This window comes from Centroberyx gerrardi, chromosome 1 (genome assembly GCF_048128805.1).
Source record: "Centroberyx gerrardi isolate f3 chromosome 1, fCenGer3.hap1.cur.20231027, whole genome shotgun sequence".
Classification (NCBI taxonomy): domain Eukaryota; kingdom Metazoa; phylum Chordata; class Actinopteri; order Beryciformes; family Berycidae; genus Centroberyx; species Centroberyx gerrardi.
This window is the reverse complement of record NC_135997.1, coordinates 16,427,756-16,444,563: the sequence shown is the minus strand read 5'-3', so window position 1 is coordinate 16,444,563 and position 16,808 is coordinate 16,427,756. Positions and strand designations below refer to the sequence as shown.

General features: G+C 43.3%; 1 protein-coding gene across 1 annotated transcript; it reads left to right on the top strand.

The window, feature by feature from the left end:
• The first annotated feature begins 2,109 nt into the window (after positions 1–2,109).
• crispld2 (cysteine-rich secretory protein LCCL domain containing 2) lies at positions 2,110–16,605 on the top strand. Its single transcript, XM_071905341.2, has 15 exons — positions 2,110–2,247; positions 4,980–5,395; positions 6,711–6,829; positions 7,564–7,696; positions 9,351–9,466; positions 9,960–10,060; positions 10,178–10,372; positions 10,497–10,557; positions 10,703–10,769; positions 10,859–10,989; positions 11,156–11,199; positions 11,319–11,391; positions 11,690–11,765; positions 13,041–13,171; positions 14,556–16,605. Exons 2-15 carry the CDS (start codon positions 5,084–5,086, stop codon positions 14,605–14,607), a joined length of 1,611 nt encoding a protein of 536 aa, XP_071761442.2. The 5' UTR covers positions 2,110–2,247; positions 4,980–5,083; the 3' UTR covers positions 14,608–16,605.
• Positions 16,606–16,808: the final 203 nt, after the last annotated feature.

The following is a 16,808-nucleotide window of genomic DNA, read 5'->3' as shown; positions in this document are numbered from 1 at the left end:
AGCATCCTAGCTTTCCTCTAAGGATTACAGGGATCAAAGACCTATTTTCTTGTGTCTCAAAGATAGGGTCGGTCTTTCCTCGCAGACACTGTTATTTTCCTATGAACATCTGTCAGTAGACCGTAGTTACATCTCTGAAGGAAATTCAAGAAAGAAAGCAGATGGGTGTAACTCTGGGCAGACTTCCTGTTAAACATGTATTTTGACTGACTGCGGATCATACACTGGCAAAGTCCACGAGAAAAAAAAAACTTTCTATGTGTAAGGGTTCAGTTGTTGGGATTCCTTTTGAGTGGATGTGTTTTTGTAAATATGTGTGATGTTTCAGAGAGATATGAAGCTCATGACAGATAGAAATGTAAACTATTTGGGTCACAAGACAGCTAGCCTTCTGCAAGTTAAGTTAGGAGACATGCCAGTGACAACATGATGAAGCCTATTTTCAGCACATGAGGATCCTTGGTTTCCTTGTGCCAGCTCTCTTCCCGGTCTAGCAGGCCGGCCTCATCCTTATCCGCTGTAACACCTGTCATAACCTCTGGTGTATACCCTATATTTATACCGTGTTCATTGATGGGCCTTTCATGTGATGCAGATCCAAATGCAGGCCTGTTCACTTTATCTGGCTGGCACAAGCAAACTTGTTGCTTCTTTTATTCTTACTGTATGTTTACATTGTCTTATCATGACCCAAGACTGGATCCTTACAGCCACACCTCTATCTTATTCCACAGGATCTGATATGATTAGGTCTGTTTTAGTTTGGTATGTACAGTAGAATATTGCACCCCAGGTGCCACTTGGTTGGGCAACATTATTTATGATACAGCATTAGTGCTGTTTGGCAGAATCACAGTGAGGATGATGGCATGTCAGCACAGCCGGTTTGATGCGGACCTGTGTGCACCTGTAGAATTCCACCTTTGATTCCCATTTGGATGGTAGTCTAGCCATCAAAAACATATTTATGGATTCCCCATTTATCTACAGCAGGGGTTCTCAAACTTTTTCACGTCCGGACCCCAAAATAGAGCCGTTTTAGACTGCAGACCCCCATTTGATCATAGTTTTTCCCAGGGACACCCATCTAAGATTTTTATTGTTTGTGTATTCAAGGGGTGTAAACCAGGTTCCATAGAGGGCCGAGAGTGTGCAGGTTATGGTGTTTGATACCCCTTTGTCTATAGTGTCAGTGGGGTGATAACAGTGGGAAGAGTGAATCTGGTCAGAATAGTCATTATTATACATTCTCTTATTGGACTATCTAATGAATCTAATGAATTAATATCTAATGAATACTAATGAATGAAATCACCATGAACTTAAACTATTCAAATTTTCCTCTAGACCCCCTGGAATAACCCATGCAAGTGATCCCAGGTAGACTATACTGTAGATGCAAAAGCCATTATATCAAATGTAGACAGTTCTAATAAAACATACAATCAATTTTCAGTCCTTTAAAATCTATTGCTGTCATGTTTCTTTTACTGAATTAAACTGCAGATTATTCCCATCATTCAGTGTGTTTTATTGCAGCCTAAGGGATCAATAAAAAACGTAGTCAACTTTAATAGCAATCGTGGTTCTTTATTGATCCCTGTAGGGAAAGTAGCATCGCTCCAGGAGCTGCTGGGGCTTCAGTGTGTTGCTCAAGGACACTTCAGCAGGGCGGATGCTCGTCGATGCGGGGGGGCTTGAACCCGGTCCTCCGGTTGAGGGGTTCACTACTGCCCCACTTACACGATTGTTACTGTATTTACTGTAAGTGTGTCCTATCTGGCTCTTTAGATACACGTCAGAGTAGCCTAATAAAAGTCACCCAAACGTGATTCAGAGCAGAAATCACCGCGCGCGCTGCTGACTCGTATGACACAGCCCGGTGATTTACGTTATTTGTGTTTTCCTGCCGACATTACTCGTCAGAGAGCTGCCTGCTGTTTGCCAAGAACATAGCCTACTTTAGGGAGGCTGGCGAGTGGGGGAGTGAGAGGAGACTGAGTAAGTTTTATTTTTTTTTCTCTCTCTCTTCCTGAGGGGGTCTCCTTCGCTATATAAGGCTCTCCAAGGCGCTCAGAAGTTACAGAGTTCCTTTGCCCTTCAGGAACACCGCCAACAGGCAGAACAGCTCAGCAGCAGCAGCCAGATCCTCACACAAGGGAATATACCTTTACCAGCGGACCAGAGGAGGACACTTGGTGCGCCGAAATACCCAAGCAACTGGATACTTGCAGGGCTGAGATAGAGGTAAGAAAGATAACACACATAACACAGTTTTGAATGTGATATAGTATTCTGTTGTGCTGTGCTGAATGGGGTTTTTGAGTATTTCTCTCATGAAACTGCAGCAAAAATGATAAGATGGTGATGCGATAAGCTGTGCTCTTGGTTGGTGTTGCTAACATTGCATTGTTGGCCTCCACACACCCTCAGAGAGAGAGAGAGAGGGAGAGAGAGAGAGAGAGAGAGAGAGAGAGAGAGAGAGAGAGAGAGAGAGAGAGAGAGAGAGAGTGTTATGTGTGAATGAGGCTAAACCTGCCATCTTTCATTTACAAGCAAGTCAACTTCCCCTCCTCTTTTATGAGAAGAACAATTTAGATACTTAAATAGTGGATTACAAACCATGCCATAGTAAAAGAAGCTGTTGGCAAGACACTGCCATTCATTGTGAGTCTGCAATCATGCCTCAGTGGGGAAAATATCAATGGGAGTCCAGTGTTACCATAATGGAAAATATACACCTAATAAGCTAGCCAGCAAAGCAGGTAAGTATTTCAAAATGTACCTGCTAGATTCTAAATAAACTGTATGTGCAATAAGCCATATTTCAAATAAAATTAAAAAATCTACATGCCTGAAGGTGCTTGGGGCAAAATCCTTTCAGATCAGGATCCTTGGCTTAATGCCAATTTCTTAAAGTGCTCATTGGCATGTAAACATTATGTATGTTAAAGTCAGAATATATTGTGTGACAGGAGTTGTGTTTACATGCCACCTTGTGGTGTCTTTGGGACTACTGGAGGTCAGTCTCTCTTCAGCCATCAGATCTAGATGGGAGTCCAGCTGTGGCAAGAAGGACTCTGTTCTCATGGGCAGGGCAACATGTGCACGTGCATTATGTGTGTGTGTCCGTGTCTTCTGCTCCGTCTGCCACTCTGGTATAAAATTCATGAGAGCAATGAGAAGGGCCCAGACAGAAAAAAGCGGTAGAGGTTGAGTGTGAAAAGGGGCACAGGGAGCAGGGTGTGGTGCCTCAGCTGCCGGCTGGCTCCCTGTGCCCAGAGCTGGCACAGCGTGTTGACACAGAGCCGGAGCCAGACCTCAAGCCGCCTTCTCAGCCAGAGGGAGAGAGGTGAAGGGATTCAAGGAGAGCAACCAGTGCTAGGACTTGGTTTATTCTTTCTTCTCTGATCTCATTGACCGGCTGCTTCTCTTCTCTGCCTTCCTCTCTCTTCTCTCTGTCGATACTAATCTATTGATTATATTTTCAATTAATTTATTAATCATTTAAACTATAACATGTCAAATCAGAAAAATGACAAATGCCCATCACAAATTACCAGAGCCCAGAGTGATGTCTTAAAATTACTTACTTAGTCTGACCAGGAGCCAAAAAACCCCCAAGGTATTCATTTTTAATGGTATGAAACAGAGAAAAACAAGCAAATCTTAGCATTTGTGAAGCTGTAACCAGCAAATGTTTGGTATTTTTACTTGATAAATGACTAAAACCCATAATCAATTATCAAAATTTTAATCGATTAATTGTCTGTCGATCGACTAATCGTTTCAGCACTAATCGATGCTATGTTCTTAACTTTGTAATTTTGTTGTTGATGATTTTATTAATAATGTGATATTTGATTGATCTCTGTTCTGTAAGGGAATCCTCTTTTTGCTTGCCCCCTCCAAAGAGAGGTCAGAGGTCAGAATAGGCCCAGTGCGCCTGGATGTGTTAGGAATGCAGTGTCTTGCTCAAAGACAGTTCAGCAGGGTGAGCGCTTGCCGACACAAGGGCTTGAACCCAGATCCTCCTCACTACCCCCCCTGCTGCCCAGCTTTGTCAGGAAATAATCAGAGAGAGTCTTTATAGATGATGATGAAGGTGTTGTCAGGAAGAGCTGGACAGTATTTCTCAGTATCTTAGCTATGCTGCAACAAGTCCTAAGCAAAGTCAATGCTATATTTTACCAGCTGGTCATATGCCTCAAAAGGCCTGAATACAGACAGAATTTGCATTTCATTAATACAATATAGAGTTTTTCTTTGTGAGCCAGTAACTAGGCATTAATAATGGAGTTCAGTTGTCTATGGCAGATTTTAATTAGTTATTCTTTGGGAGCATTATGGTCCCATGGTAATAGCTATATTATTACTGTGCAGCAAGGCTCTTTAAAAGGCTTTGACTAAAATGATGATAACCAGATACAGAGGGGTGAATAAACTGAGCCTTTGCCTGATTGTTCAAATCCTTTGAGACAGAGTTTATCTTTCGGATATGGGATAAAACTGGTGGGTTAATCGTGCCACCATTGTGTTATTTGGTGTTAATTGGAAGAGCTGTGAAGCTAATCTCATTTGAGTTCAAAATTAGAGAATGGCTCATTAAAAGTTGCACAGTCTTGCTATGCATGTCATGATAATAATGTGTTGTTAGATTTAATTCAGTGAGGTTCTATGCTGTGTCAGTGCAGAGACTGTATTTGTTATGATTCTCACTCTGGAAATACAAATGAGAGAGGCAGGTGACAGCCATTGATGGAAATTATTGCTGTCCCATGCTTTGTACAAAGTGTGTATGAAATTGCACATGTCTATGCATGCTTGTGCATGTGTGTGTGCACTAAATTGAGTATGATGTTTGAGCAAGTACTTCCGACGTTAGCTTAGTGATCTGTTTGGCCATGTGTTAAAATCTGTGCTCTGCCTTGTTGGCTCACACAGTGAGGGAAAACTCACAGAATGTTTCCTCCCTGCAGGTTGTGTCTGGGGCACTGAGCAGCAGCAGCAGCATTCACACGAAACTACTGTGTACTGCAGTCTGAAAGTCCCGTCCCGACATCCAGACAGCCAAAGTGTCAAGATGACCTCTGCTGCCATGGCCTGGCTCCCTGTCCTCTCCCTCTCCCTCTCCCTCTCCCTGTCTCTCCTGCTGTTGTGTGCCAGAGACTCGGCGGCTCTCTTGCTGCCTGACTCCAAAGAGCTCAGGCAGCTGCTGAGCCGCTACCAGGAGGAAGCGGACCAGAACAGCACCAGCAACAGCAACAGCAACAGCAACACAACAGGCAGTAGGACCCGACGTGCCATCCGTTGGTCGGACCGCGAGGAGATCCTCCAGCTGCACAACAAGCTGAGGGGAGGAGTCTACCCCACTGCCTCCAACATGGAGTACATGGTGAGACATGCCCCTCTACCCCTGTTACCTTATTTTATTTATTTATTTAGCCTTTATTTTACCAGGAAGTCCCATTGAGATTCAAAATCTCTTTTCCAAGGGAGACCTGACCAAGAAATTGCAGCAGGGGTTACACAATAAACATGCAATACAGTAGAAAATACAAAAATAGTAAAATATGTACAATAAATATAATTAGGACATATTAGCATCAGTCTTTTGCTACACCTCACTGAAGGTCTGAATTTATTTTAATGTGTCAGCAACATTGAACCCAAAATGAGGGTTCGATGTTTGATATTCTACCTAAATGAGGGGTGCTGCTTTAATAAAACAACATTTCTCTCTGCTGGAAACATGATCTCATGATGGCGAGCTATTGCCAGCCTGCTGTGCTGCTTGCTCTTTTACAAGGGAGGATAATAACGCTGACTCGATCCTACCTGCAAGCAGCGCAGCGCTGGAGAAGAGAGCAAGGGAGGGAGGAGAGGAGGGCTGGGTCAAAGGAGGACAGGAGGAATAAGACCAGACAAGGAAAATTATAGGACTACGTGGCACATTAATGGGTGAAGTAGGAAAGGGGATTATCTTTGAGACACAGAGAGGGATGCTGAAAAGCACTGGGTCCAAAAAGTTGAGAGGGGCAGTGGTGGAAGAACTGGGGAGGAAAGTGTCTGAAGTTTTACTCTGCCTATAAATCTCAGGGAACAAGCTGTGTGTGTGTGCTTGGGGTTGCGCTGGTGTCTGTGCGAGTGTATGTGTGCATGCTTTAGCGACCACCAAAGGGCTGGAAATTTACTGAGGTGATGTCCTGTGAGGGGCCATGCTGTACTGAATCCTCCCTCCGTAGCGCCCCCTCCCCCCCTCCTTCTCATCCCTACGTGGTGAGAGTCAGGTGTCATCTCCTCTTTCCACCCTCCTCTCCACAACTGTAAAGAAACCCACTCAGGAAATGTGGATAATTCAGCTGTGATTGCTGGAGATTTGTAGTGGACCAGGGCCAGGCGCCAGCTGCTCCACTCAAATGTCCCCCCGTCTAAAGTTAATGTTGTACTTGTATCCAGCTCAGTTTCAACTCCTTGGGAAGGCAGCGCAGGAGCGGAGGCCTTGAACAGGTTGCGGTTAGGTAGCTACTGAGTCAGAACAAGTTGTGGATTATACAGCTGCATAAGGCCGTGCATAATCTCAAACCAACAGGCAGGTGAATACTGAAATGTGAAGCATATCCAATATCTGTTTTTACCTTATAAGTGAATTCCTTTTGATATCCTGGATGATGTGTGTGAGACGTTGTGTTGTTTTGTTATGTGTCCAGGCATGGGACGATGAGTTGGAACGGTCTGCCACTCACTGGGGGGAGCAGTGTCAGTGGGACCACGGACCTCAGGACCTGCTCATGTCTATTGGGCAGAACCTGGCCGTGCACTGGGGCAGGTGAGGTGCACTAACACACCGTTGGTCAGCTGTTCTATCTGTGAGGTGCATGCAGTGGGGAGTTCTAGTCTGTGCAAGTCTGTCAAGGTTGGTCTATGTGTGAATAAGTGTATGTGTGTGTGTGTGTGTGTGTGTATTGGAGTAGATACTGGACACCGCTGTCTGACAGTAGGACTCTGTGTATGACGGCGTGTGCCTACCTCAGCAGGTGCCCTTCCAGGAATCTGCCCTCATTCTCACAGCCCCATCCCTCCCTCCCTCCCTCCCTCCCTCTCTCCCTCTCTTTTCCTATGCCAGCAGCCCCGACATGGATTCCTTTTTTTCCTACTCTCCCCTCGACTGCCCATTTAGAAGCTCAGCACTTTTCAATACCGTAAAAAGAGATGTTTACAATAAGGGCTAGAATTGATTTGTCAGGCTGCGGAGCCATGTTTAGGTTTGCTGTGTGTGTGTTTTTTTTTCAGCCTGATTTGATTTCCCCTGTTATGGAGGGGAACAGGCTGCCGTTTTGTGTGCCAGGTCAAAACCAGACTCATCATTTGAGGCCTGAGGGAAGGGGAGGAGCAGGGAGGCTCGTGCAGTGTGTCTCAAGTCCAGCCAAAGCACCTGGCAGCTCCCTCCCTATTTCCCTTTTGCCCCTGGTACCTGGTCGGCCTGAGACTGAGTCTACTGTTTGTCTCTGTGTATGTGTGTGTGTGTGTGTGTGTGCGTGTGTGTGGGCATGCGCCTTACAGATACCGCTCCCCTTCCTACCATGTCCAGGCCTGGTATGATGAGGTGAAAGACTACACCTATCCCTACTCTCATGAGTGCAACCCCTGGTGTCCAGACCGCTGCTCAGGACCCATGTGCACCCATTACACCCAGGTGAGACAACATTAAAGGAGGAGAGTCAGTGAAAATAAAGTAATGGAGCTCAGGAGAGATTTTTTTACAAAGAGAACAAAACAGGATCAAAGAACTGCTAATGATTGAGTTATGAGCTTACTCTTAACCTGGTCAGTTATCTGTCAGCAGAAGGGAAGTGTGGCTCCCATGTGGGTCTAATTTTACCTTGAATTGTATTTTTCAAGTTCCCTTTGAACCATATAATTTCAACTATATCTATAACAGAGTCTGTGCAGTATCAGGTCATGTGTTTTCTCCTCACCTGTAATGCAGAACATATGTCACGTCACAGGTGTTGCTGGGTGCTATTTGAAAACAACATGTGCGGTGCAGCCTCTCCTTTTGGTGCATGATGTCACACAGCAGTGAGCAGACCCTAGATTGTGATTGCACTGGGGCCACAGTGGTGGAGGGACAGGGGGGTTAAATGACAGGCACAGAAATTGTAACTGGTAGAGAAAGTGAAAACCGGGATGACAAGAGTGAGATGGACAGAGAGGGATGAACAGAAAAGGAGAGGAGGGTAATGGAAACACAAGGGAGGGAACGACAGAGAGGGGATTAGAGGAGCGGAGGGGGAGAAACACGTTAAGAAGAAATGGGGACAAATCGGAAGAACTGGCCTCTTCTTCCCATAGACTTTACTTTGTAGCTGGGATGAGTTTGTGAAAACAACCCTACTCCTCCCTCTGCCTTCACCCTGAAACCCGATCACTGGCATCTGGTAGTCATTTCCAGACACACCAGACATCTCACTGCTTGACCTGGATTCCTTTGAAGATGCTGCAAAGAAGGGGACGATGCCAGACCTGAGCATCATCACCTCGCTTCTCTTTCGTTTACTGGAGATACTAATGTATCTGTGGTCCGGTCAGTCGCACTCCCCAACTACCTCTGCAGGGATAGGCGAGACCCTTTGGAGTTAGACATTACATTGAGCTTTACTACCAGCACTCAACACACATCAGAGTGCTGCCTGTGCTGACTCATTGCTTCCAGTGGCCTCTCACTGTCCCAGGAAAGAGATGAACATTCCTGAGAAGGGAGAGAATGGATGTTTGAGAGTTGGGAGGAAAGTGAGGAGGAGTTTTGGAACATGCTGTGTTATATTAGGTGTTGGATGGCACATTATTCATCTGTATCACCAACATCACTGGAGTAGCTTTTCATTTAATAAGGCTTTTTATTTGACGGAGGACAGTGTTGGGCTTACCCAGACTTCCCTTTGTTTGATCTAAGATCTTAAAAACTGCCATTTCTTTCCATTCGCATTTCTGAGTAAAAGGGAGTGATCATCGTGGTGTCACAGAAAGCAAACTGTTCACACTGTTCTGATGTGCATCTCGGACTGGGGCAGAATGAAAGACCAGACACTACCAGAAGCCCCTGTGTCCCCATTAATCTGACTGCCATTCCAGTTTGGGATATGCTTCCTCTGAAAAGACAGACAGATAGATAGATCTATGGGGGTTGAGAGAGGTGAGGCAAGAAGATCAGGGTGAAAGGTCTGTAGTTTATGGTGCTTCCTACTCTTTTCTGACTGCTTTTCTCACAGACATGCAGAACCACCTCATTCAGCAATTTTATTTTGTGCTAACACTGGCCATTTTTTTTTTAACTTTCCCCTTTACAGCTGGTCTGGGCAACCACTAGTCGAGTGGGCTGTGCTGTGCACGTGTGCTCAAGGATGAATGTGTGGGGAGACGTATGGGAGAATGCCGTTTACCTTGTGTGCAACTACTCCCCCAAGTAAGATCGATATTTCTCCCACATTCCACCATTGAACAACATCTCCGGTCTCTTGATTCTTGTTTACATTCTCTCTCCTTACAGTATTGACATATGCTACAGTGTGTGGGTACCTAATATAGCATTAGTGCAGATATGTGGTGGGGGGGTTGATTTTTGCCTGTCCAGTGTTCCTGTTCAAGTGTTTGTCTAAGAAGTATGTATGACATATTGGGGCCATTAAAATTCCACAAGAAGTCAGAATAGAAAAATAATGAAGGAAGGGGAAAGAAAAATAGGAGCTGAGCAGGCCCTTGTTTTCCAGATGGCCCTCAGGATTTAATAGCCGGAGAGACAACAGGGAGTGGTTTTATTAGTTTGTGGGACTAATGGCTATTAAGAGTGTTGTTCATATGCAAAGGGTGCTGGAGCAATTGCAAGGCCATGAGCGCAGTGACGCTTGAATGATGATTAATATCCACCCGGTCAAGCTGTCAATTGTGATCTTGTGCAGGGGCAACTGGATCGGTGAGGCCCCATACCAACATGGCCGCCCTTGTTCCCAGTGCCCTCCCAGCTACGGAGGGGGTTGCAGGAATAACCTCTGCTACAAGGGTGAGCAAACCCATATGGTTTTCATTCAAAGACACTAACATCGAGACATAGGTGTGAGATTTTCCTTTTTGGCGGGGCATATTACTGACCCGAACCCCCTCTGTTTTTCCTCTATAGACTCTCAGCGCACAGAGACAGAGGATATGAATGAGGTGGAGAAGCCTCAGGTTCCGCTGCCGCCTCGCACTACCACCAAGCCAGCCCCCAAACCCAAGCCCTCCACCCCGAAGAAACCGGCGTCCAGGCCCTCCACTCCTAAACCCACCACTTCCAGACCCTCTACCCCCAAGACTCCCAGCAACACCTTCCTGGGTAGCTACAGGGATTCTCACAAATAACCCCAAACTTCCTTATTTGCCTTAGTCTTTTTTTTATTTTTGCCTGTTTTGCACTAATGCTGTTAAATGTTTTGATTTCTTTGCTTTTTGTCTTACAGCTCAGAACATTAAGTGTGAGACTAGAGTGCGAGATAAGTGCAGAGGAGCAACCTGCAACAGGTAAGGTTATTTTAACAACGGTTCTTTATTCAGTTTCTATGTACATTATGTTCTTGTGTCTATTCATTCTTAGTCCAGTGTCCACACACTTCCTATCCAGAATCAACTCACTCACTCATGTCTCCAACTCATTCTCCAACTGCAGATATTATTGTCCTGCTAACTGCCTGAATAAGAAAGGAAAAGTATGGGGAACTCTCTTTTACGATGTGGTGAGTCTGTCCAACGTGAATCAAACATCTTACACCATACAATTATTTATAAATACACGTTTCTAACTATTCATTTTTTATTGTTTCAGCAATCAAGTATTTGCCGTGCTGCTATACATTTTGGCGTCATCGATAACAACGGGGGTTTGGTCGACATCACAAGAAAGGACAAGTTTCCATTCTTTGTCAAAGCCACAAAAAATGGCATTGAATCTTTCAGGTAGATGTTTGGTCTCAGTTAGTCACCTATGTTGAAATCACATTTACTGAACCAATGCTGATGAAATACACATTTCCCTGAAACCATCGTTCATGTTTTGTGCAATTGTGGATTTCTTGAAAACCAATGGTTTCCTGAGTCCTAATTACTGTGATGTCTTTTACAGTAAATATAAAGCGAGCAACGCATTTGTGGTGGCCAAAGTGGAAGGTAAGTGAAGCACTGTTTGTCGAAATTAACTAGAGCATGGATACTTCAAATGTATGTGGATTCACAGACAGTATATAGCTTCAGTCAAAAATGTATTAAGTGTCCTCTCTCTGTAACAGAATTGTCTGCTGACTGCTATACCACAGTGGCTGAAATCTGCCCTTTCAAAAAGCCCTCTACCAACTGCCCAAGGTGCCTTTTCCCATCCACCATGTTATCTCTCACTACAGCATGTAATAATTAGATAATCAAAGGTTTTGCTTTGTAAGACTGTCTTATAGCATATATATATATGTATATATACATATGTATATATATATATATATATATGAATTAAATATTTTAAAGCATTTACACTATAAAATCACTGGAATCTACGCATGCAACCATTAAAGTAAAAAACAGCTATGAAAAACATAACCTATTTGCCATTAATATGACCTTTTAATTATTTCTGCAAATTCATACTAATGTCCAATGTTTTCTTCAGAGTCTTCTGTCCAAACAACTGCAAGAATCAGCCTTCTTACTGGTCACCTGTGGTTGGGAACAACTTCTACACAGATGTAAGTACTGTGCTGTCTCCACACTGAGTATGTTCAGAATGAGCCTTTACATGGTACTGATCACTGACCACACTCCAAAGGTCAGAGGTCATCTTGATAGAGGCCATCCACTTCGGTCTCATCTTAGTAGTTCAGACAGAAAGGCATCAGTGTATTGGCTTTCTAGAGAGTGATATCTGGATCTGCGACATGATTTATGTTGGAGAGATTAGTGCAGTCTGTGCCCTGCGGAGCTCTTAGGAGACCGGGCAGGCTGTGATGCGAGGCAGCCACAGATAGCCTTTGAACTACAATGTGAACATGACTCGTGGAGAATGGGAGAAATGGCGAGGCGAGCCGATGGTTGCCAGTAATGTGTCTCCAAGTGCGGGGTCTGACCACTCATGGGTGCTTTCCCTTGGCTCGCTCAGACCGGGGTGCCTGTGGCCCAGAGCTAGAGCAGAGAGAGGGGAAGGATTTCACGACTGGTTTCTGCATCATTGCTCCAATGTCACCTAAGCCATGTTCAAAGTGGATTAGTCGGTGTAAAGTACCCTCCAGACTGAAGTTATCAGATGCACGATGCGTGCGTATTCACATGGACTAATTGTGGTCTCTTGTGGCTCAGTTTGGAGTTGCCAACTGGTGCGGTCACACGAGGTCGATGTTTAATGGAGTTTCACCTTGGATGAAATTGCTGACACTAGATGTCCAACTGGCCACAGATCAGAGCTTCCCAGAGATCTCCAGAAAGTCACTTTAACAGTTACATACTCACAATCACAACATCGTCAAGGAGCAATTTGGCTCATGGGAAATATGCCCAGGGGTGTATGCGGCAATTGCACGCACCCAGATGTTCTTCTACAACTCTGTAGAAGTTGGATGTTGGTCAGACATCAGAGATAAGCTGTGTGGTTAGTGTGGTTGGTGGGGCGGAGTGTATGAGCAGTGTGATCTGTGTTTAGACTAGAAAAATGAATGATGCTGCTCCAGACTGTTGATAAGAGCTTATGGTCTGTTGTGCTGGAGCCAGGCTTCTGGCTCAGACTGTGGAACAACTGCTTATGTTATGTGTGTGTGTGTGTGTGTGTGTGTGTCTGTCTGTCTGTCTGTCTGTCTATATTTGTGTCTGTGTCTGTGCCAGCATGTGTGTGTGTATCTGCAGTATATTTTGTACTGTAGTTGATAATAGAAGAATTACAAATAAGATTTGAATATAATGAAAAAGATGTTTTGCCATATTCTTATAGTCTTCTCTCTCCACTTCACTGCTCCCCCCCCCCTCTCCCACAGAGCTCCAGTATTTGTAAAGCAGCCATCCATGCAGGGGTGATCAAAGCGGATGGAGGCTATGTGGACGTTATTTCACTGGACAAGAAAAAGAACTATGTTGGAGTCCTGAAAAATGGCATCCAGTCTGAAAGGTACCACTTGAAAGGAAAATCTACTCAAAATCAATTTTAAAACCTGTGTTTCATGTTGTTGGTTATATCATTTGTAGATAGAAGATAATATTTCTCTTCACTGTTGTATTTGACATATTTGCCTGTAAAACAGATGTAGGACAAGTAGGCTTGATACATTGTTGAGTAAGCATTTAAATGATGGATCTTCAACTCAGTGATGATACAGCTCCGGTTTTCATTTTTGGCCTGTGGGAGTGTAGTAAAAGGATTGCATCAGAGTTGCATCAGATTAACAGAGGTCCCAACTTGACACAACTAAAATAAAATAAATAAAAATGAAGCTTTTAAAGTCTTAAAAGTGAAATAGACAATGGAAGCGAAAGTACAACTGTATGACTGTGAGAGCAGTCTTTTGATTGCCATACCCTTGATTTATTTCTCCTATAATACTCCATGTAGTGGGTGCCTGCCATGCACACCATGTTTCTCACATCATCCTCATGTCTGTGGCCTGGTCTAGTAGGCTGGCTTAGGCAAGGAAGCCCTTGTGGCCAAATCCATTGGCATGTAGGGTTGTAAGAGTAATGGTGTGGTTTGGTCTGTGGATGGGCCACACATGGGATCTTTGCTTACTTTACCCAGGCATTTCAATGGAGTGTGCAAAGTGCTGAATGGCCAAAATAATCTGAGTTTGAGTACTGTGAAATCTAATGCAGAACTCCTGAGGCCCGCTCGGGGCATTCGGATAGGAGGTCAATAGTGACAGTTGAGAGAGAGCTGAGTCCGTGGCATATGCCAACATCAAGTGGGGGTGGCAGGGTGGGCAGTTTGGACTGGCTTCTGTTGCTGTAATCACAGCCTATCCAATTACTCGAGGATGGAAATGCTGTCAGCCACTTAGTCAGTGCTTCCCTATATAGATAATTATCTGTGGTCTGATACCAATGGGACTGGCCTATCATGATTAGTGATGATGGCAGAGCTTCAAGGTCTCTCCCCTAATGAACTAATAACAAAGTCATCAAGTTTAAAAAAAAAAAGAGTGAGTAGTGGTAGCTGGAAAGGTCAGAGCCAGTAATATAGCAACAATGAGCCAGTGTTTGAGTCATGTTTCCCAATATCCCCAGCCCATCTTCCCTGCTGTGGGCCTGTAGATGGTCAGACTACAGTACATAATATAACATGCCATTGGTGGATGCTTTAAGTCAATGTTCTTGTCAACACCTTGATTGCATACAGTTTTAGTGTGGATGGGAGCACAATAAACGACAGACTTCCAACAAGTCACAAAAGCCACACTTTAACAGAGATGTTGTGCATTAGAATGTATTTTCTTGAGTTGACTGGTTTTATTTTACTCATGATCATTAAATATAAACTTACTGTATTGTTTCTTTTGCAGCAAGAGCAACACAGAGGGAGGCTCCTTCCGCGTCTTTGCTGTGAGGGAGTGAGTCTCCAGCTCGCTAGTCCGAAGACTGACAGAGTCTCCTCATCTGCTCTTGAAGAGCAGGACGTGCCCACAGGTTGGATACCATGGTTACGCATCTGTCTCTCTCTCTGTGCCCTACTATAAGGGGAAGCACAGCTTCCCAGCGGATTGATGGACACTTTTCCCTCTTAGTTAATAAACAGTAGCCATGATGGACCTTTACGTTTTTCTCAGCTTTTAACTCCAGATGTGGATATTTTTTAGACATATGTAATCTGTGAATACAGAATGTTTTGATATATTAAGATGCTTTGAACAGCTGGTGCTGAATCTGTGTCTTGACATTAGCTAGGTTTTGAATTAGACATGTTTTATAGAAATCATTATGTTTACATGGATGCTCTTATTATAAAATCAAATTATTGGTCTTCATACACAGGAATGTATACTGATCACACTGTATTTAATCATTTTGTACAGAATATATATGATATTTTGTTTGTTTTAAAAATGGAGTACCATATATTAACATTATTCTATTCTAATTTTGTATTTTATAGCCTTCCTCTGCTTATTTGGCAATTCTATGCTTTTCTAGTCTTTAAGATTTAGACTGTGAAACTAAATCTAAGTCTAAATCATATTTATAAGTTTAGCGGACAGCCCATGGTATTTCAATGAGTAGGGATATTTCGCCGGCTGGAAAGACCCAGAACCAGTCAGGCAGACACAGGAAGGTATGAAATAGTGTGGTAAATGGAAGTGTACAGGTGGCAGGCACTGCTGCTGGGAAAATAATGTTTCCCTTAAGAAGGCTGGTATTGCGTCCAGTGCCAAACATGTGGAGGTGATTTAGTGAAGGTGTTACACTGCTCAGTTCACTTTGGATTACATGATAGTGGGTGCAGATGGGCCTCCAAAATGGTGGCAATCGCAGATCTATTCAAAGACAATCACAGATAACAGATGTTGAAAATGATTAGCAGTCATATGTCAATTTATATTTATTAATGCTTAGTGCTTTCCTTTAATTCCCTAATTTCTCTTGTCTCTGTGTTTGGTTAAGTAAGATATATGGAAAATGCTAAATTTGTCCCCACCTAAGACAGATGAATGTGTCGAATGTTTCAGGTATAAAGAGATTTTTTTGTATAGAGAGTAGGCCGTGTTCTCAGGTGCGAGTGCATGTGCCAAGGTTTCTCATCAAGCAAGCTTAAGTTGCAGTTCATGCACTTTGGAACGATTGATATATTAAAATGTACGATTTATAATACACAGTGTGCGCAGGAGACAGAGACCTGACATGTCTATCACTATACTGGATTGAGGCGCTGACGCCATTGGTACAACCCTATTTTTAATACTTAGCTTGAAGCATCGACTTTTGAATTTTATTTTTTTTTTCTTCACCATACACTTGTCTTAATGTTGGTTTCTGAAATATTTCTGTATTGGCACTTAAATGCACAGGGAAATGTCATGTTAGCATGTTTAGCATCACTCACTTAAACCAATGGTACTGTAAATAAAGTAAATAAAATTCTGCTGTAGGGTTGGTGGGCGGGTTGGGGTCCTACATTACACCAGATACAAATTCATTATTATATATTACAGTACCATTAGCCAAAAGCAGGCTTGCCAATTTGCAGTCAGAAGTTTCTTTGACGATACTAACAATGCTAACAGAGTGTTTTCAGTGTAACGACATGCCGCCAAAATGTGACAAATGCCTGGACAAGAAAAATAGCACAACTTCAAAATCTTTCCTTTTAAGCTTGTTTCAGCTTCATCTCTTTTTTATGCTACCTCAGTCCTGTCGCTATGCTCGGTATTTAGGTCTGTTCTATATGGGAAGTCTTAAGGGAAATGTTAAAGGTTTTGTACAGTTATGGAAACTGTAAATATTATAATTTGTTTTTTTCTGAATCATCCTTTATGCCATGAGGTTATAATTAAAAATGTGTGAATTTGTTTTGACTGTCTGTTTGTATTGTTTTTATACAGGCAAAGGGTGGATTCTCTATTTTTTGCACAATTTGAAAATAAAGTATGAATTACAAATTCTAGAAAATACGTGCTTGTGTTTGATTAAAAGACCAGAGAGATGTGTGCAATGACTGAAAATGATAAAAACACTGTTAATGTGTTATGCTCAAGAACATTTTCCATTCTCTGCAAATGTTATGGGCCACAGTAGCATTCTGATAACTAGTCAGATCAACT